Source organism: Bactrocera tryoni, chromosome 3, assembly GCF_016617805.1.
Source record: "Bactrocera tryoni isolate S06 chromosome 3, CSIRO_BtryS06_freeze2, whole genome shotgun sequence".
In the NCBI taxonomy this organism is placed as follows: domain Eukaryota; kingdom Metazoa; phylum Arthropoda; class Insecta; order Diptera; family Tephritidae; genus Bactrocera; species Bactrocera tryoni.
In genome coordinates, this window is record NC_052501.1 from 39,648,973 (window position 1) to 39,669,528 (window position 20,556).

General features: G+C 38.8%; 1 protein-coding gene across 2 annotated transcripts; it reads left to right on the top strand.

Annotated features, from left to right (window-relative positions):
• The first annotated feature begins 363 nt into the window (after window positions 1-363).
• Window positions 364-12,535, top strand: LOC120772414 (glycine-rich cell wall structural protein 1). 2 transcript variants are annotated; one of them, XM_040101014.1, is made up of 6 exons: window positions 364-564; window positions 658-726; window positions 10,237-10,864; window positions 10,997-11,065; window positions 11,134-11,415; window positions 11,452-12,535. In XM_040101014.1, the coding sequence occupies exons 2-6, from the start codon at window positions 718-720 to the stop codon at window positions 12,441-12,443; spliced, it is 1,980 nt and encodes a 659-aa protein (XP_039956948.1). In that variant the 5' UTR covers window positions 364-564; window positions 658-717; the 3' UTR covers window positions 12,444-12,535. The 2 variants fall into 2 exon arrangements, with proteins under 2 accessions (XP_039956948.1, XP_039956947.1); XM_040101013.1 differs by having other exon boundaries at window positions 11,134-12,535.
• Window positions 12,536-20,556: the final 8,021 nt, after the last annotated feature.

The window sequence follows — 20,556 nt, forward strand, 5'->3', positions numbered from 1 at the left end:
GCTACTACAACAACTGCACCTACTACGATGCGCTGGCCGTTGCTCGTGGCGTTTGTTGTTCTTATATTACTGTAATTGCAAATACAATAACAAACATTTTTCATTGCAAATACCGGTGTTGTAGGCAAAATTGGCAGCGACGCTCAGCCGAACTAGACAGTTGCGCAGTCGCAATGCGATTCTTTAGCGCACATGTGAGTCGATCTGTGTGTGTGTGTGTGGGGGTTTGTGTTTCAGATTGTGTTTTGTGTATTTGCGAGTGCATTTGCAATTTTCAATTTGGCGCCAAACATTCAATACACGAAACAAGTATAAAAGGCGGAGAACTTTTGTCACTGACAGCATATCATTGCGAACAATAGATCGGAGTCAAAGTGTGCGGCTCCAAACGAATTTTGCGCTAAATCATCTCAAAGAGGTTAGCGTTGAGGCAGCTGTGAACAGGATCACAAGCGGCAAGCATAAGGAATATTTCGAGTGTGAAGCGATTTCTATTGTGTGCGTTGCAAAGTGTGAAAATCGGTTGAGATATATACAAGTGCAGTTGGGGTGCTTAATATAACGGTGTGTGTTGCCTTTTTTCCGAGTTGTTACAAAAAATAAGGACTTTAACAAATTTCGTTTTCTTTCTATCACTTGTGCGGTGTTTGTTTGCAGATTCTTCAAGAGCAGTAGTCCTCGAATATTTGTGTGAGGATTTTGTAAATTCCCCTAAAAATGAGAGTGGTGAGTATGAAAATTAAGTTAAATATGCAAGCTTGTGTGTGACTACTGTTTGATTAGAACGGTGTTTGTTTTCTAGTTGTGAAAAATTTAATAGAAATTATACAGCGAATAATTGTGAGAATATTAACAAGCTTGAAGCACAAATAATTAATTTCTAGAAACTCTAGAATGAGAAAATACTAATCAAACAAAGATTTTGTTTCAAAACTGTTGTTTTTGTCCATTAAATAGTTCGAAAAAATTACAAAATTCTGTTTATAATCAAAAGAGGATAGAAATGGAGAAAATTTATAAGCTATTAGCCAAGATTAAAATTAGAAAACAAATTTTTAATATAAGCTTTTCAAATTTTCAATATTAAAAAAAATTGAAATTCCACATCATTTGCTTAAGAAAATCAAAAACTATCCATTAAATATTTTATTTACAATTTCTTCTTCTTAAATCGAAATTCCAAATTATTTGTTTAACAAAAATTTAATTTTTTTTAATATTGAAACTTGAAAATGCTTATATTCAAATTTAGACTAGATTTCACATTTTGAAATAAAATATTACTTCCAAAATTTTTAGTACTTGTATGAAAGCCCATATTGAGACATGTATTATTCTAACTACAAGCGAGCACCACTAATGATGGCTTAAGTGTGGTCTCTTCCGGCCAAGCCTTCTTGTGTTCTCTTCTTTCAAGCAATCAAAGGCGGATATAGAAGGTGTAAAATGAGATAAATTATATGTATATTTAAAAATTTTCAAACCAAAAATTTGTTTATTTGTATATAATAAAATTTAATTTTCAATACATTGGTTTTAAGTAATTTTTTTTTTTTTTAATTTTAAAAATTTGAAAGACGCACTTAGTATACTACTACTTTTGGTGGTACTTGAGAAATCTGATAACTTTTTAGGATATTCCGATTTATAAGCGTAAAAATAAGCCGGAATTCTGTCGCAGTTTTCTGAGGACATTATTGAGATTGCAACAGAAATATATCAGTCAAAAAAATGTTTTAATTTCCAAGAAAAAACTTTGAATCAAATGCACCTTCAAGCTCTTTTAGCTATTATACATTTATTTCATTTCAAATGCCAATGGGCTCATTGCAAAGAAAACATTGTTGCCTATATAAACACTTTCGCTGAAGAAAAAGTGCGGTTTCTATTTTAATACCCTGAACAGGGTGTATTAAGTTTGCCACGAAGTTTTTAATACCCAGAAAAAAACATTGGATACTCTAGAATATATATATGTATATAAATAATCATTTAGAAGAACCGAGTCGATTTAACCATGTTTGTTTGTCTGTCTTTCTGTCTGCCTGTCTGTGTATAGGCGAACAAGTAGTTATTTAATTATCGATCTGAAATCTCCCCAAGAAGGTGCTCATTAGTCGGATCCGCCGTTATCGAACCATACAAACTGAACAATCCGAATCAAGTGTTTGTAAGAAAACCTTTTCATTTGATGAGATATCTTGACGAAATTTGTTACGAAATATTATCTAAGACGATATTGCAATCTCCGAAGAAATTGTTCAGAATGAAGCACTATAGTATATACACAGTTTCATAAAAACTGGCCTATCAAAATCAGGTTCTTATAATATTTTCAAATTCAAAATTGTCGTATGGTATTGCATTAAAAATTTGGTCAATAAAAAATTATAAAATTGTTTTAAGGTCATGCGAATAGATAGGTGAATATAAAGTCTATCGTCCAGACGAAATATAAAGTTCTCCGCTGTACTCAGTGGTAGAAGGAATCAAGTGTCGCCAAATCTATTTTATTACATAAAATTGTAGAGGAGAATGTAGTCCATCATAAAATGGCAAAATAATGAGGTCTATCAAAGTTTCAGATGTTAACTATACTTTGTTATCGAAGTAGCATGTTTAAAGATACCGGGATAATACTAAACAACACGTATGATTGTCTGAATTGGTAATAAAAGGCACAATTTCATATAGGTGTATTAGAACTTGGGAGTGTTAAGTTGAAATGTCATTGAGTCGATACACTAGTCATTTTGGATAACGTTAAAATTATATTAATCGAAATATCAAGTGCCGGCCTATCCAAAAAGTTTTTCAAGATTTTGTGTTGAATTTTTTGCTTAAAAGAGACTAGTAGAGCCTTTAAAAGGTAAATAACAGTATTTATTTTTCTGACAACCCGATGAGATTTCGAATGAATACTTTCTTTTTTTGTGAAAGTACCTTAGGGCATGTTTTGTTTACAGAAAGCTAAAATAACCTAAAAAATGTTTAAAAAAATTCGAAATTTGTAGGTTCAAGTTGAAACTTTTGAAGCATATGGTAAGTGTTATCACGTAATTTTTATTTTTGTTCCTCTTTCTTAAATCTACTTTGTATTTTATAATATAAACAAAAGAGTTAGCAAAAATGTTCCCGATATTTCCTTATTGGCTGTTGTTATTACGCATTTTGTTACCAAAGCCTTTTGCATGCGGATCCACCAATCTGTTCAGTACGTCATGCAATTATTGTGATATTTCCGATTCGCACACTAAATGCCTCACTTCACATGCATAAAAAGCAACACGGCATTGCAATGTCTTTGGCAAAATGTTGCTGCAACATGTGTCTGGCAGCACAAAGCATTTTCGGAAGACGCGGCAAATGCACACAAATGTACAGAATATGTACATATTAATGGAAAATTCTCAAGCATTCGCATAAATTATTGAGTCAGCCGATTTTCTCCCACTACGCAGACGTGACTATGACAGCGGCGCAGTGAAGATACCGTAATAGCAGCTAGTCAGCTTTGATTTGCATAAATTAAAATTCTCGTGCGATTGGCAATGCGATTGCCGGTGGCAGCTTGTCGGTTAGCTGATTTAGCGGTTTAACCATTTTTTATCGATCCACATTGCCACTGACAAGCCGTCTTTTTTCGCTGTTTTTGTAGTTTTTGTTGGTCTGGTGAGCTTCCGAAAGCAACTGCCAAAATAGACACGCGAGCTGCATTTCCCAATCGGAATTTTACGGAATTTCCTACTGACGAAATTCACGCGTTAACTCAAAGCGTGTATTGCTGGAGAATGAGAATGAGCAAAGTAAGAGGAGGCAGAGGCCGCGAAGAGTTGGCGTATTAATTGGCTGTTACAGGCGTTTAGTTACAGTTTGATTCGGCTATGATATGTCAATCAAGTCGGCAAATGATTAAGTCGTTCGAGCAATGCAATTTCTGGGCAGTAACGGTAGTAATCTACCTAATAACGGTAATAATCATATGACTTTGTTGTTATACTTCACTTCGGCCGCTTTTTGGGTTGGTCATCAGTGGCCATTAAAAGCCTTTTCGGCTTAAATTGTAACTCTATCGCCCGAAAGTGCATCGGAACAGTATGAAAAAATAAAACAACAACAAAAAGCGAAATGCGCTACCCAGCAGCATGCAGCAACGAGGCGCTACGCGAACATGCCTAAAGCGCAGCGCGCGTATTTCGTTGGTGTGTCGAAGTGCAACAAAAATTAGTCACGATTCGTGTGTTGCCAGCGCTGCCCCGACGCTGAAACTTGCCGCGCTTTATTTGATTTTTATTTTTCATTTAATTTTTTATTTAATTTTCGTGTTTTTCGTGGATATTGCCGTTACGGATGCGCTTTGCGCAGCTACAGTTGCAGCTGTTGCGCGCTTTGGCAATATGCACCGCTTCTTTTGCGATTTTCATTTTTGCTTTTTTGTTGTTATTGGAAATTTGATGCGCTGCTGGGCACAGGCGTAGCCGAAATGCCCGTTGTTCTGTCGCAAATAATGCCGCATGCAAATACTTGTGGCGCAGCAAATGCGCAGACAACTGTTTGTGGCATGTTCAGCAGCTTGTATGCGATGGCCTTTTACATTCATATATCCATCCACATCCACACACATATATTTGTGCAACAACGCTAAGTTGTCATTCCACTTGTTCGTTGCCGCTGGCAAATGTCAACTATTTAAACCGCATTAGTTTTTATTGTTATTATTATACTTAAGATTGTTGTTTTTTATCGCTTTCCGTCGCTCTCACCTCTTCGGCTTGGGGGTTAGCCTATTTTCCACGAGTTCACTCGCCTTCGTGCGATATATGACAATGTTGCCAACAGTTATGTCAAATATGCACACACGAACACACATCGCGACTGTGGTGTGGGATTCTCTTTATGACAGCCGAGTTGCAGAATTTTATGACGGAACTGACATTTGCAGATGCTGATGATGTAAATACTGACAGCGTATGCTTAGATAATTAAAAATAGCACTGCCAGTTAGTTAATTGCAAGCTATTTTTAGTCAGTGTCGATTAATCCTACAGCTTATAATTAAACGCTGATAAGTATTGCTTTAAGCTGCCAAGCTATTGAGTCATCTTATAAGTGATAATTGCTGGCAGTTAATTGGATTTGTAGTAAGCGGATTTAGTTTGCATGAAGCTTCAATCAAATTGCTCACATTTCTTCAGCAATTCACGAAATAGTTTCAGCAGCATAATTAACGAGGTAGCGGTTTTTTTTTGTGCCTGATCAGTCAGTCATTGACGATGAGCAAAAAGCGTTGAAAGCATTTATTTTCAGAAAGTGTATGGCATGTGGGGGCTGCCAGGAAAAAAGTGCTTGGCAGGTCATCAAGAAATTAATACTATAATAAAATATAAATTTTTCTTAATTGGTATTTGCCTTATAAGCTGCTATGCCACTCAGAGGTACTTGAGGTTTAGAAAAAAAGTCAAAAATAGTTAAAGTTTTACTAATTTAGATATTTCATTGCCTGTTTGACATTTTAATATGCTTTTCGAGTCCACAAAAAATATTAGAAGAGAATTAAAAAGTTGTTTTTTATTTAGTTTTGAACAGTGGATGCTTAGATATGTTTTTTTCATAAATAAAAGTTAATGAATAAAGCAAATTGCAAGCAAAAATATCATTTACAGCTTTGCCGCAGAAAATAACCGCCAATTTTATTCCCCCGCCGTAGTGGAGGTGAATGAGTGCAAAGATAGGAACTAGCGGTTTGGAACTTTAATTATCTTTTGCGTAAAATATAAAGGATAGAATAGCCTTTGAGGGCTTGGATCTCTACGCTTAAACCCTTTTGGACTTTCCATCAAACTACTTGCAGTGACATAAGTTATTTATACAATTGGGTTAGTGGCGGGAGATTGCGGTGGCCAATTGATTTTTGAAGCCAGTTTTTAATTTTCCGTGCGGTGTGCTTCGGATCATTGTCCTGCTAGAAAGCGATGTCCGAAACACCTACACCTAAATCTTCCACAAAGGGAACTAAATGAGTACTCAGATTGTCAATATAATTGTCCGCTAACATTCTACCCTCAATACTGGCTAGTCCTCCAATACCGTTAGTGGTCATACAGCCCTACACCATAATTGAGCCGCCTCCAAATTTCAGTGTAGACTTGACGTGGTGCGACCGTAACTTCATGTTCTTACTTTTCCAAGTTCACTCGCGACCATCTGATCCTAGATGGTTTATCTTGGTTTCGGCCGACCATATAACCTTTTTCTAATCCTTGTAACATTTTGCAAATGAGTGACGCAACCTTTTGTGCCTCTCTGACAGCAATAGCTTTTTTTTTTTTTAAAGTGTTTGCCTTATTTTGCTTATAACACCTACGGAAACATCATGCTTTCTCGATAAGTTAAATAATACTTAACCAGAGGTTCCGAGTCTTGCCCCCATTTTGCCTCTCGATTTTGTTTAATAAGGTTTATATCTTGGCTTACTCTGCTGCGTTTTCTTTATCGAAAATGTTCCTGTGGCCAAATTATGGACATGTGCAGTTGACCTGTAAGTGAGCTTAAAGCTTTCCTGCAATCATTGACTACGCTGGAATTAGTCTGTGGCATCGACAACGCCAGCAATGCCACTTGATTATCCGTGTATATGGTGGCTTTCTGCATCTTCCCATAGTTATTCAATAAAACTCCACATAGCTTTCATGATGCCTAGCACTTCTGTTGGAGAGATGGTGGATGTGCTTGCCGGATATAGAGAGAGGGCAATATTATTAAAGTATGCACCCACTATTACTACGCAGTCCATTTTGAACCCGTCTTTAATCGAGGCTGTACCATCCTCCCTTACGAGACCTCTTCTCTATTCCTCAACCGATAATGACTATTAAAATCTAGTCTTGGGAGGGTACAGTCTAATTTACTTAAGTTTATTCGTTTGGAGGCTTACAGATTTTAGTATCATCGATTTGTTGTTTTTTATCATACCAATAATATAGCTATAGCAGATATACGGAATACACATATGTACATTAGATTAATTAAAAAAAACTAATAATTTTTTTTAGCTTCGTACTCTAAAAAATATGTTCTGAGATATTTCTAAGACAGTCTCTACAAACGTGAGCTCTTAATTGTAACGGGATGGTTCACCGCCTTCCAGCTTACCACTTTTTTCCGTACTATTCGACTGAAAAATTCATATCTCGCTCCCAACTATTTAAAAAAACATCTCGATGAACAGTTTTGGAGAAAATTGATAACTCTACAAAATGGCCTTTAACGATTTTTTCGTAAACCTAATCGTTTAACAGATAAAAAAGATTGAAGTCTGATTAGCTTAAGGTAACCAATTTTTTTCTTACAAATTTTATATTTTAGTTCATAGTTCCATAGGAAATTTTCTGCTCTGCAAAAATGATCTCTTTTTAAATTATCTAATTTCTTTTGCGTAAAATATTCTTACGTAACAGAGCTTTGACTTCAACTTAAGCCAAACTGCCATATGTAGTACATAGATGAAGTCTTGTTGCTTCAAGTATTGTACTTAACATAATTTATACAGCTAATTACATGAGTCGGAAGAATAACAGCAAAAATAATAATAATTGACGAAAAAGCTAACTTACCACTCCAAGTGCAAAAATAAGAAAAAAAATATTTCTAACAACTCTTTTCCCTTCCCTTCTCAGCACACTATAAAACAAACTTCAACTTGACACTTCAAAACCACATAAATGCCACTTAACATTTACCATTAAAGATAACTTAAGTTGCGTTTAAATAAAACCACGCGGTAAGCGCTTATCTGCGGCAAAGTGTGAACACACACACATACACATACATATCTATAAACATGCGAGCACATCTACTTATCATAATTTTCTGCGGCAACTTCGTGGTGAGCAGGCAACTTGAAGTGCAGAAAAGATGTACAAGTAATTTTAGCCAAACATGCAACCAAGCGAGATATACATACATATATACATAGATATGTGTGGTGCATGTAGGTATTTTTTTGCTGTTGCTGCCACCATGGTTGAGCGTTTGAATGATGACTCTGGCGCAGTTGTAAAACAAACTTGACAGACAACAAAAGAAAAAAAACATATACTTGGTTGAGTTAGAGGGAGAGATAGAGAGTGTGAGGGAGAGGGAGGCGAATAGTCAGCTAGCGCTGAGCAATAAATGTCAAAGAACGCTTTAGAAGGTGCCTCAATGTGTCTTAAAACAAAAAATAAAAAATTAAAAAAAATGAAAAAAAAAATCAAATTCGAAAAATTAAATTCGAAAAAAAACTTCAAATACTCGTAACCAAAGTTATGGCGAAGAATATCAAACGAGCACACATAAAGCAAAACTATTTGTAGCAACAATAGCAACAGCCAATCGCCAGCAGCCAGGGGAAGCACTTAGTTACTAGCAGCGCATCCAAACATAAATCTTTGGCAAAAGATCTTGGCATAAAATTTTAAGTTTATGATGCCGCAAAGCACAGTTGCAATAAAAACGGCGCATCTAAGTAAATCAAAAACGTGAGAAGATGCATGAAATGACTATTACAAAAACGAAAAACTGCAAAAAAGCGACAAAGAAGAAATTCCACAGCATGTTTTCCACTTGAAAAAATAAACAAATAAATAAATAAAATAACCGTAATCCCCGCCACAACAGCAAGCTCATTTCTCATGCAGACAATCGCCACTCGGTGGCTGCCATAGCGTATACGCAACCTGGCGACTACCGGTGGAGCGGGCGGCAAACGGCATCGCAAGGCAGTTAGGCGTTGATTCATTCATAGTTTTATACATACATACATACATACATATAAACACCGCGTGCATTTGCAATGTTGCAGCGTTAGTATTGACTTTGGTTGTGGCATCGTTGTAGCTGTGCTTGTTGCAGCGCCGCTTTTGTTGCTGTTGCTGACCTACCTCCCATTTTAAGTTGAAATTGACAATTATTTGAATCGGTCGATCGAATTGCCATAAGTTCGGTGCAGGCATATGCATATGGACACATGCACGCACATACACACAAGCACACTCACATGGCTATGCGCATGCAATATTCGCTAAAAATAGGAGTGTTGCTGTGAAACGAACTCTCATTTGAAGATGCCACCAACAAACTGAGCGTGCATGTTGTTATTGCTATTGTTGCTGTTACTAGTTTGGCTGTTGTTTTTGTATTTTTGTTGTTTCAGCATGCCACTATGTTTTATTTAGCAATATTGCAGGCAGTAGCTTTCAGTTCACACTCATTGCTGGCTGACCTACTAGGCGCACACCAGCAAATCTGGCGAAAATATATACGCGAGACTTATTGCTAATCTGACATGAAAGCTTTTATGTATATTCGATTGTTCATATGCCTGCAAAGCGCTGTGTTTGCTTTTATTGAATTTTATATTTTTCGCCTTTTGGTGCGCAGCGATTCCCTTCACTTTGTTGCTAATGATCATCGAAGTGTTGCTGACGACGTTGATTGGCCTGTAGTTGTTGTTGGCTAAAAAGATGATACTGATGACTTAATTTTTCACGTTTTGTGTGCTCTTTCGTTTAAGAAATGTGCGAATTTGTAAATTGCATAGGCAGTTAACTGCTTTGCGGACAAGATTGCAGAGCAATGATGGCTTTTTAAAGCCCTGATGTTTTTGAGATAACCTGTGATTCAACTCAGCTTGTGGGCAAGAAGAACCAGGTGCATTTTTGATAACATGAAAGGGTAAAGAAAACGTTTCTTTTGAATTTGATCAGCCTGTTTATATGCCAGCTATAGACTACAATAGTTCAAACTGAACCATTTCTGCAGAGATTGTAGCGTTGCTTTGGCCAATAATCTATGCTAAACTTCGGGATGATAGCTTATCAAATAAAAAAGTTTTTCATACAAGGACATGAGTTGATCAATCGGTTTGCATGGCAGCGATATGCTATAGTAGTCCGATATCGGAAATTTGGCTAAATCAGTTCAGCTCGTCATGCGCATACTACATTTCAGTATCAGACTCATAAAGGCTTCTACGGAACTAGAACAATTAGTTTGTCATCAATTGACCAAAGAACTAAAACTAAACGAAATATGGTATTGAAATTTTTATGCAAAGCAAAATCACAACGGAAAGTTAAGTAGTATTTTAGTCTTAGAGATACCTCAATATTTAATCCACGGAAATATTTTGTTTTTTACTTTATTATTTACTATACACTCACGCAAATATATACGTACCTACCTCTCCAATTTCAGTTTCTCCTCATAACGCTATTAGCTGTAGCGCAAAGCGCACGGTTGGACAACAAATACCTACCTCCGCCGGCTAGTGCAGCTAGCGCGGGTGGCGGTCCGGGTCTACAAGGTCCAGGCGGCAGTAATTTCGGACTTGGCGGTTTTTCAGGCGCCGGCGGTCCCAGTCGCCCCATAGGCGGTGGTGGTGCTCCCGGTGGATTTGGTGGCGGTAGTGCGCCCGGTGGTGGTTTTGGTGGTGGCGGGCGGCCTGGTCCGTCGGGGCCTGCACAACCTTCTGGCCCACCAATACCAATTTTGTCGTACGTAAACGAAAACGATGGTGATGGCAATTATCGCTTTAGCTACGAAACCGGTAATGGCATTAAGGCAGAAGAAGAGGGCACAATTAAAAATAAGGGCTCAGAAAATGAAATTGCCTCTGTAATGGGCACGTATTCGTACACAAATCCGGAGGGTCAACTTGTCGAAATTTCATATCTTGCTGATGAGAATGGCTTCCAACCATCTGGAGATGCTTTGCCAACCCCACCACCGATTCCAGAAGAGATTGCCAAGGCTTTGGCGGCGCAAGGTATCTCTGTAGCACCTGGCGGCGGCTACACCGGCGGACCTGGTACTGGAGCTGGTGGTGAGTTAGCTGTCACATTTTAAGTGTGATATAAAAAATTTAAATCGTATTGATTGTTAATATTTGATGCCTGTTTCTACTTAACTACCCCTAAAGTTGTTAATTAATTGAATTTAATGGTGTACTTAATAGCATATGGCGGCGCAGGTGGTGGAGCAGGAGCGGGTGGTTATGGCGGTGCCGGACGTGGAGGTGCTGGTGGTATGTTTCTGAAAGAAGCAAATTAATATAAATTTTCAAATAATTTATTTTCCCTTCTTTTTTCTCAGGTGGATATGGTGGCGGATCTGGACCCGGCGGAGCACCAGGTTTCGGTGGCGGCGCTGGTGGACGAGGACCTGGTGGAGCTCCAGGTTTCGGTGGAGGTTCTGGTGCCGGAGGTGGTTCAGGCTTTGGAGGTGGTGCTGGCGGTCGCGGATCAGGTGGTGCGCCAGGTTATGGCGGTGGTCCCGGTGCTGGTAGTGCACCAGGTTTTGGTGGTGGTGCTGGTGGTCGTGGACCAGGAGGCGCACCGGGATACGGTGGCGGTCCAGGAGCGGGTGGTGCACCAGGCTTTGGCGGTAGTCCCGGTGCAGGTGGAGCTCCAGGTTTTGGAGGTGGTGCTGGTGGCGCAGGTGGTCGTGGACCCGGCGGGCCAGGAGCAGGCGGATTCGGTGGTGGAGCAGGTGGTGGTCGTGGTGCTGGAGGTGCAGGTGGAGCTGGTGGTGGATATAACTATGGCCCCGGCGGATCAGGTGGTCCTGGAGCTGGAGGAGCTCCTGGTTTTGGTGGTGGAGCTGGTGGTCGTGGTGCTGGAGGTCCTGGTGCTGGTGGCGCTCCCGGTTTTGGTGGCGGCGCTGGTGGTCGTGGGAGCGGAGCTGGTGGTGCTGGCGCTGGAGGCTATGGTGGTGGTGCTGGTGCTGGTGGTGCACCTGGCTTCGGTGGTGGTGCTGGAAGACCCGGAACCGGGGGTGGTGCGCCTGGCTTCGGAGGTGGTGCTGGTGGTCGTGGAACCGGTGGAGCGGGTGGTCAAGGAGGTTATGGCGGAGGTGCTGGCGCGCCTGGATTTGGTGGCGGTGCTGGTGGTCGTGGGCCAAGTGGTCCTGGCGGTGCACCCGGCTTTGGAGGTGGTGCTGGTGGTCGTGGTCCCGGAGGTCCGGGAGCTGGTGGTTATGGTGGTGGCCCCGGTGCTGGTGGTGCACCTGGCTTTGGTGGTGGTGCTGGAAGACCTGGAACTGGAGGTGGTGCACCTGGCTTCGGCGGTGGTGCTGGAGGTCGTGGAACCGGTGGAGCGGGTGGTCAAGGCGGTTATGGCGGAGGTGCTGGTGCGCCTGGATTTGGCGGCGGTGCTGGTGGTCGTGGACAAGGTGGTGCTGGCGGTGCACCCGGCTTTGGAGGCGGTGCTGGCGGTCCCGGTGGACGCGGCGGTGGTGGCCCTGGCGCTGGCGCTGGTGGTTTCGGTGGTGGTCGCGGCGGTGCTGGTGGACCTGGTACACAATACGTGCCACCAGCTACAGGTGGCGCTCCCGGGGGTGGACCAGGTGCTCCCGGTCGGCATGGGAGTGGTGAATTCAATCCACAAACCGGCTATAATTACTAAAATGTCGGAGTTGTTGTCAAACCTCGAGACGATCGCCCTCCACAATACGCTGACGTTATTCCAAAATACGCTGCCCATTATACACCTAAATACTCATAAGTGCGCACTCACTTGAATTTGCGACAGTAAATTTAGGTCCTTAGCGACCAAATGTGCCTCTTTAGCGTTAATTTATTTTCGCAAGCTAATACTGCTTTTCTCAATCACTCAAATCTTCAGTTCATCTGTTAATTAAATCCATCCACTATACATCCTATTCTAACTTACTATAAACAAACTTGTGTACATTAATATTTGTATAAACCGTTATGTAATAATAATTCGTTTAAGAGAGTGAATATTTTAAATGGCTAGTGAAGAAGAAGACGAAATAACGTACCGTTGTAAAATTATATTTTTCTGTGAATGTTAAAGCTATAATTTTTCTGTATGTAAATAAGTATATGTTTGATGTTTTGTTTTTCTTTTCCATTTTTGTTAACATAATTGTTTTCTTTCTCTCTTTAATTGTAATGATTTCTATGTACTCTCGTATTTAGGAGAAACAAGATGTATAAATGAACGAATAAAACCATGTTCGAAAAATTAAGTATTCTCTGTGTGTTTTCCTATGTTAAATAGCCAAAATACAATACATATTCGAAAAATTGTGTAGAAGGTCTTAATTAAGATCAAAGGTGGAGATATCTATTTTTACACTCTAAAAAATTTTTTACCTTATAAAAATCTCCATTTTAGCTCCGAAAATTTGCCTGCAGCCAGAAGCACTGACGTCGTCAAATTCTCAGATATCTGCACTGTCTACAAGTGCGACTGACCTCCCATCATCTACACCAAAGAGGTTTTTTCAAAATCAATGCAGTAATTTAATACGTGATCAAGTTAGGAATGAAAAAGCAGTTTGTCAAATTTTGGACATTGAAGGCTATTGTTTTAACTTCATTTGTACAAAATTGCCAAAGCATATTGTGGAAAGGTTGAATTTCGGAAAATCTTGATGATGTTCAAATACGGTAATTAAAAAAAGTAAGGAAGAGCTAAATTCGAGTATAACAGAACATTTGATACTCCTTCAGCTTTCAAGGATTGAAGCCAGGGAAGTATCTTCAGAGGCACAAGGCTTGTTAGTTATAAGAGGTCTAGGGTGAGTTTTCACTCGACTTTATTCATTCTAAGCGCAAAGATGCATCCTTGTACGAAAAATTTTATTAATATAACCCACATATTGGCCGATATATGCAGGTAAAGTCACAGTTAAGTTCGAAAATATTTATATTAGGTATATGGGGCTGGGGGAAGCATTGACCTGATTCAACCCATTGTAACGTACAACTATCAGGAATGGATTCTCTCTGAAGTTCAATTATATGTTTCACGCATTGACCAATATTTTCGGTTAAAAGTCAACTATATTCACTGGGCTTATAATACCAAGGGTTTTGAACAGTTTTAATTTTGTTTAGTCATAAGGCTGCACACCTCAAAGGCACAATTCGTGCAAAGTGGAACATAAATTGTTTTATATGGGAAGTAGGCGTGGCTGTAATCCGATTTCGTCAATTTTTACACTCTAATACAAAACTGCCTGAGAAATAATACGTAGCAAATTTGTTGTGGTGGGTCTCGAGGTATGTGATTCCTCTTGAAAGTGAGCCGGCCCATTTTTCATCTTAATTTTTTGTCAAGAAATGCAAATAATTAGTTTCATCATGTCGGAAAGACTGAAAGTAACCCAAAGTTCAACTTTTCTCGTCATCCTGACCATTTATATGTACGTAAGCCTATATCTATCTCGATTAGTTTAGAATACAACCGCTAAGAAAATACTAAAACTATTTTATTCTCTGTAGCAACATGTTGTAAGAGTATAAAAATAAGGTAGACTTAGCTTCCTTTTCTCATATCTTTATTTCTCAAAACAAAATTATAATTATAAATTTTGTTTTATCTCTTCGATCGACTGAAAACGGCTTCCACAGAGCGGCAATTTCAGTTTGGGGAACAAGAAAAAATCTGACTAAGCAAATCCGGTGGATAAGATGGTTGATCGATGGTATTCAATGCTTTGGCTTTAAATTCGGTCACAATCGTGGTTCAATGATGGTGCATTATGATCGTGAAAATCCGGCAGTTTTCTTTCGGATGTTCTTGCGCAAACGCCTTAATACGACCAAATAGAACTTCTTACTGACCTTCCGGAATAAATTCATGAAGCACCGAATCACGAGTATCAAAAAAATAAACAATGAGCATCACTTTGATTTTTGAGCAGCTTTGGAGGGTTTTGTTTTGGCTCGTTTTTTCCCCTTCATGAATGTGGGATCGGTATTTGCACGATCAAGCATGTTAAAAGATACCTGTTTACGGTGCTCTTTTTAAAAGCAACTTTAAAAAAAAATCAGCTTTATAGCGAGAAGTCGAGCAGGAACGCGTTTAATACCCAAAATATCCACCAAAATCATTCGACCGAACTCGCGAGCGACATCGAGCTCTTTTCTCTCTCTCTTCTTGCGCTTTCCAAGCATCATATCCTTCACTTGTCTAATATTTTCATCAGTTTAAGAGTTCCAAATACGACCTAAACAAACTGAACGATTAAAATGAAAATTTTTATGGAAATTTTTGAGTTTGTGAAGGTTATTCTAGCTTTGATACAAACGAAGTTAACGTTTTTCTTTGTTAAAAGAGATTGAGTTATGTGACGAAAAAAACAATAAAAATAACAAATCTTAATATTATTTGTAAAAACTTCGAACATTATTTCTTTCAAGCGCAGCATAACTTTATCCGTATTATATTCAGCAATTCACTAATAATTATTTTATATCATAAATGTACCTAAATCAATACCTAAAAAAAATTGAGTTGCCATTTGTTTGAGTGGTATTTCCCATGCGAAAAATGTGCACCATCTTCATTAAGTAATAAAACATAAGATTTTTAAGAACTGTGATTAGCAATTAGTTGCACAAATAAAGCCTTCTATGTACATGTACGAATGCCTTTGGGGATCTTGTAATAAATTTTAATTTGATTGTGGTTGAAAGCAATAAGAACAACACACACACACAAAGTGTTGGCAGATGTTAATTTGTGGAATACAGTCAGTTAATTGCAGGTCCGGCGCCGATTCCCACACATTGCAACAAAATATGTTGCATTGCACGATCAATAAATGAATTATATAATCTAACGATGAATGAAGGTGGCCAACAGAGATATTGAAGAGGCGCAAGTCCGGCATGTTGTTGAACTAACCCGCTAATTACACTCTTACACTAGAGCAATAAGTCACAGCGAAATGATGGGGCAGTGGCATGAATAAATAGAATGCGAGTCTTTGGAGAGCATTTACGTTCATTAGGTAGGGTTGTTATTTTTATTGTTTATAAAACTATATACTGTTATATTTCCTTCGTTGTTTAGTTCTTTTATTGTGCGTGAAGACTACTAATGAAGATGTCAGCTTAAGCCCTAGTTGTGACAGATATAGCATCTTGTAACGCTCTCCTAAAAGCGGTCAGAATCAAAACATAACTTCTCCTGACCCAAATTCCGAGCTTGAAGACCTCAGCAATTAGCGTTGAACTTATACCGAAAATAAAAACCCTCTGGTTTTCTTTCCCTCATAATAATTTGATCTGACAGTAAAAATTTATAAAATCGGTTATGGGTCCCATACACCTAAAATAATACTATACCACATTGTATAAGGGTTAAAATTGGTATTTGGTTAGGTGAGATTGGTAGGTTAATGAGACATGCATAAACTAGTTTTGGTCTTTAGTGATGCCAGTTGTATTGCCGTTACGTAGTTCATGAAAAGTAATCTTCCTTCAGGATGTCAGGGCTTGAAAGAAATTCAATAGGTTTTGCGGCCTCACTAACGATACTTCTTCGAGCACTCTGTGTCTTACTGTGGTGCCTCCAAATACATTAAGCGTTACCTTGCTTTGACCGCAAACGTGATCCATTTTTCTCTGGGGCCCTTCTTACAACATTTTCTGCAGTCTTCTCGATCTGTCGGCCCGCTCTGTAGGCGTGTGCCGCCATCTTACTGTGAACAGTGAGAATTCCAATCATATTCCTTTAATTATTTCTAACGAGAGTAAGTATGTACTTTATATATTTTCTGCGCGTTTTGACCTTCCCTGCCATGCTCCTATCCCGATTGTCGTAAAGACAATGCATGGGTTTACCATTGTCGGTCACGTTTTCGGATAACAGCCGTACTCTTGGCAATATCGTCTACTATACTATTACCCTTTAAGCCTAAGTGACCTGTCACTCAGTAGAAGTAAAGTTGCTTGCTTCTGACGACCCTCTCCACTGCTGCCCTGCAATACAAGACCCGTTTGTTTGTTGTGCGAAACGAGGTAATGGGCTCGATTGCTGCTTGGCTGTCTAGATGATCGGAGTTGCTCGCCGATGCATAAGAGGTAATCTCCACGGCCACGGCTTTCCCAATAGCAAAAATTTCTGCTTGAATAAAAGTGGTATTACCTTTAAGTCGTTTACGAACCTTTAAGTCGTCGAACCACCCTAATGTACATTCTTATTATGATGGGCAATGTCTGAAAAATATTTTCTGCTTCTACATTATGTTTATCACTCTTAAAAGTATACAAACAAGCACTTATACATTATTGCTTCGCATGCATTTAATTATATCAATTTAAATATATCAATTAGATATGTGATTATATAAAATATGGCATTTGTTTATCTTACAATATGACTCTAATGTTGAAGAAAACCGAAATGAAGACGCTCCAAGTACCCGTCAGCGAGAGTGTTGCAAGTCAACGGCAGGCGTCGATGAATAAACATCTGTATGTATGCAAATATGCACTGACTTGTAGTTACGTATGAATTTGAAACTTGCTCATCTCTATCTGGCTTAGTTACCTCATAATTTGGTACAATTCGCTACAACAATAAAAAGCACAAACACAAACTATTTTTGCTCCTTTGATTTTGTTGCATGAAAAGGCAAAGTTCAAAGTTTTCAGGTTTATCGCTCCCTTTGATACTCACTGCGATGCATTTTTCATAGCAAGAAAAATATCGACATACATACATATCATATATGTGTGCGACCGAGAAGAGTAACGGCTTTTTAAGTAAGTGACTGGTGTTGCAAGAAGCGGTCGCTTAAATATGTTGGAGGCATTTGTCCATAAAATATACTTTAAAACACACACTTGCTTGCTTGTAGTTGTACCGGTGGGTGTGAAGGGTCGAGTCCAACTGTAGGTTATTACATAGTGTTTGGTCACGCACTAAAAGGAATAACTAATGAGCGGTGGTATCAATAGCCAGATAACAAAAACATGTAAATAAGACTCTGTTATATTAAGACTAGGTATAGGTAGGTAGGTGGATATATTAAATTTATCTCGCAATAATCTAGGTCACACCTTTGATTAAAGGAACCATTCAATATCTTAAATCTTGATATTGCGTTACAATACTCTGATATAGTTTAATATTCAAATTAGTCTAAGCACCAGAGATATAGGGTAGTCGAAAGAGTGTTTTCGTATTTCTAATCAAACTTCAATTTTTTTATATTTATAATGAACTTTAATGAACCGAATATGTACCGTTTTGGTCGACCACTTTCTGCCATTTTTCCGCTAGAGACATTATTCCATCAGTGTAACACTTTTCTGGTTTCTCGGCGAAAAACTGCGACAAGTAATTTTCACTGGCTTCTCTTGAAGCCAACTTTACTACATTAAGGGAGTTCTGCATTGACCGAAACAAATGGTAGTCCGATGGTGCAGGGTCAGGGCTATATGGCGGATGCATCAAAACTTCCCAGCCAAGCTCTCCCAGTTTTTGCCGAGTCAACAAAGATGTGTGTGGTCTAGCTTTGTCCCGCTGGTGATGGTCGTTTTTTTCGATTGCTTGCTTCAATCTCATCTGTTGTTGTTGTTTCCTGTTATCATTCACTTCAGAAATTGTTCGATTTCATTTCCTTTCAGCAAAGAATCACAGATGTTAATTCGGTCCATTGAATTTTTCATAGACAAACATCAAAACCGTTTGATGATGAATGTTAAGTTCTTTAGCGATGTCATGGCTGCTTATGTGACGGTCCTGGTCAACCTTTCCACAAATTCATCATCTTTTTCAACGATAGGTCGACCAGAGCGGAGTGCATCTTTCACATCGAAATTTTCTGAATAGAAGCGAGCGAATCATTGTTGTGCTACACGAGCATTCATAAATTTTGTTGGTGAATTGCAATGCATTCTTCCATTTTTTAAACAAAAATTTCAAAATATAGCGAATTTCTTCATTATTTTCACTCTTTTTTAAACCGCTGTAACTTTTTTTCAACTTCTCGGAATTTATTTTTTTTTTTTTATTAAATAAGGTTTAAAATCTCACCTTTCTAACACTATATAGTATGACACAGTGTGACTGGTAGCACTGGAGATATATGACTGTAACGACATCTATTGACAGAATACGAAAAAACTTTTTCGACTACCCAATATTACGACGTACGACAAAATCAATCATACAAAAAGTTTTATTTAGCAAATCTTGCGAAAGATTATTGAAAAAGTTCGCACAGCTCTTCATAGTTACCGTTTCTAACGCATTCATGACTATTGAAGAGTTCCGATCTGAACAATTTGTTCAAAGATTATACCGTTGTCGTCTACAAAATATGGATTGCTCAGTTTCTATGACAAATATATGCCTTAGTGATCCGATATCGGCAAGCAAAATTACAGATCTATATATCAAAAACTGAGGCGGAAGCCGATGGATTGACGGTCGAGCTATTCAAACACGGTGGCGAAGAACTGATAAGGAGCATGTATCAGCATCTTTGTAGAATATGGTCAGATGAAATCGTGTCCGACGATTGGAATTTAAGTTTGCTTTGCCCAAGCCACAAAAAGGGAGACCCCACAATCCGTGCCACCTACCGTGGGATTAGCCTCCTCAACATCGCGTATAAGGTTCTATCGAGCGTAATGTGTGAAATATTAAAGCCCTGGCAAATCAACAACCGACCAGATATTTACTATGCGCCAAATCTTGGAAAAGACCCGCGAAAAAAGGATCGACATACACTATTACTTCGTCAGTTTTAAAGTTGCTTTTGACAGCGCAAAAAGGAGCTGATGTTATGCCCTATGAATTTGGACCCTCAAAAAATTAATACGTCTATGTAAACTGGAATAACAAGAGCTCCATCTGGATCGAAAAGGACCTCTCCAAGCCGTTCGATACCAAACAAAGTTTCAGACAAGACGACGCCTTATCTTCAATCTACTGCTGGAGAAAATAATTCGAGCTAGAGAAAGTACAATCTTCTACAACAGAGTACAACTGCAGGCGTATATCGATAACACCAATATCATTGGCCATAAAAACCATGCCGTTAGTTCTACTCTCTCCAAGTTGGACGGCAATGAGCTGTACGAAATATACGATGGCTACGCTGGCTAGGTCATGTTGTCCGAGTGGATGAGAACACTCCGGCTCTGAAAGTATTCGACGCAGTACCCGCCAGGGGAAGCAGAGGAAGAGGAACATCGAGGTGGAGAAGGTTCTGTCTACACTTGGAACATTCAATTGACGGCAAACAGCGTAAAGGAGAATTCCTACAGTCTAGGAATTCTTTAGAGCTCTCATTGCAACTAACCAATTAAAACCTTGCTACAAAAGACCAATGATGATTCTAAATATGGTCTATAAAAAGTACCATGATGATAGGCAGCATTTTTGGCATAAAAATTTGTACGAATACCTGTTACGCTGTCCAAAGCGATTTACATATTCGATGTCCTATATTTTGGATCTATCGCCGACTTATGTAATTGCAAGCTACTAAAAATTAAATAAAATAATTTAAAATTTTGCAGATTGCTCTTTGCTGTAGAGTAAGTCACCATAAAATATATTTAGCACCCGCTTTTTATTTACTTGTTTCTAAACTCTTTAAAACAGTTATCCATTGACATTTGATCACTATGCTTTTGTCACGTTTTTGTTATAAAAATCCGAATGCGCACACATTTCAACCGTCTTGAGTCTTCTTATTCGCATCTTCACCGAAGTTGCATTAGAAGGGAGTGCGCCAAGT

Bases quoted from the DNA above. Each gene is read 5' to 3' on its own strand.
- LOC120772414 (XM_040101013.1), top strand. The intron at 10,865-10,996 runs GTGAGTTAGCTG...TGTACTTAATAG, and splicing joins ACCTGGTACTGGAGCTGGTG to CATATGGCGGCGCAGGTGGT. The intron at 11,066-11,133 runs GTATGTTTCTGA...CTTTTTTCTCAG, and splicing joins CGGACGTGGAGGTGCTGGTG to GTGGATATGGTGGCGGATCT.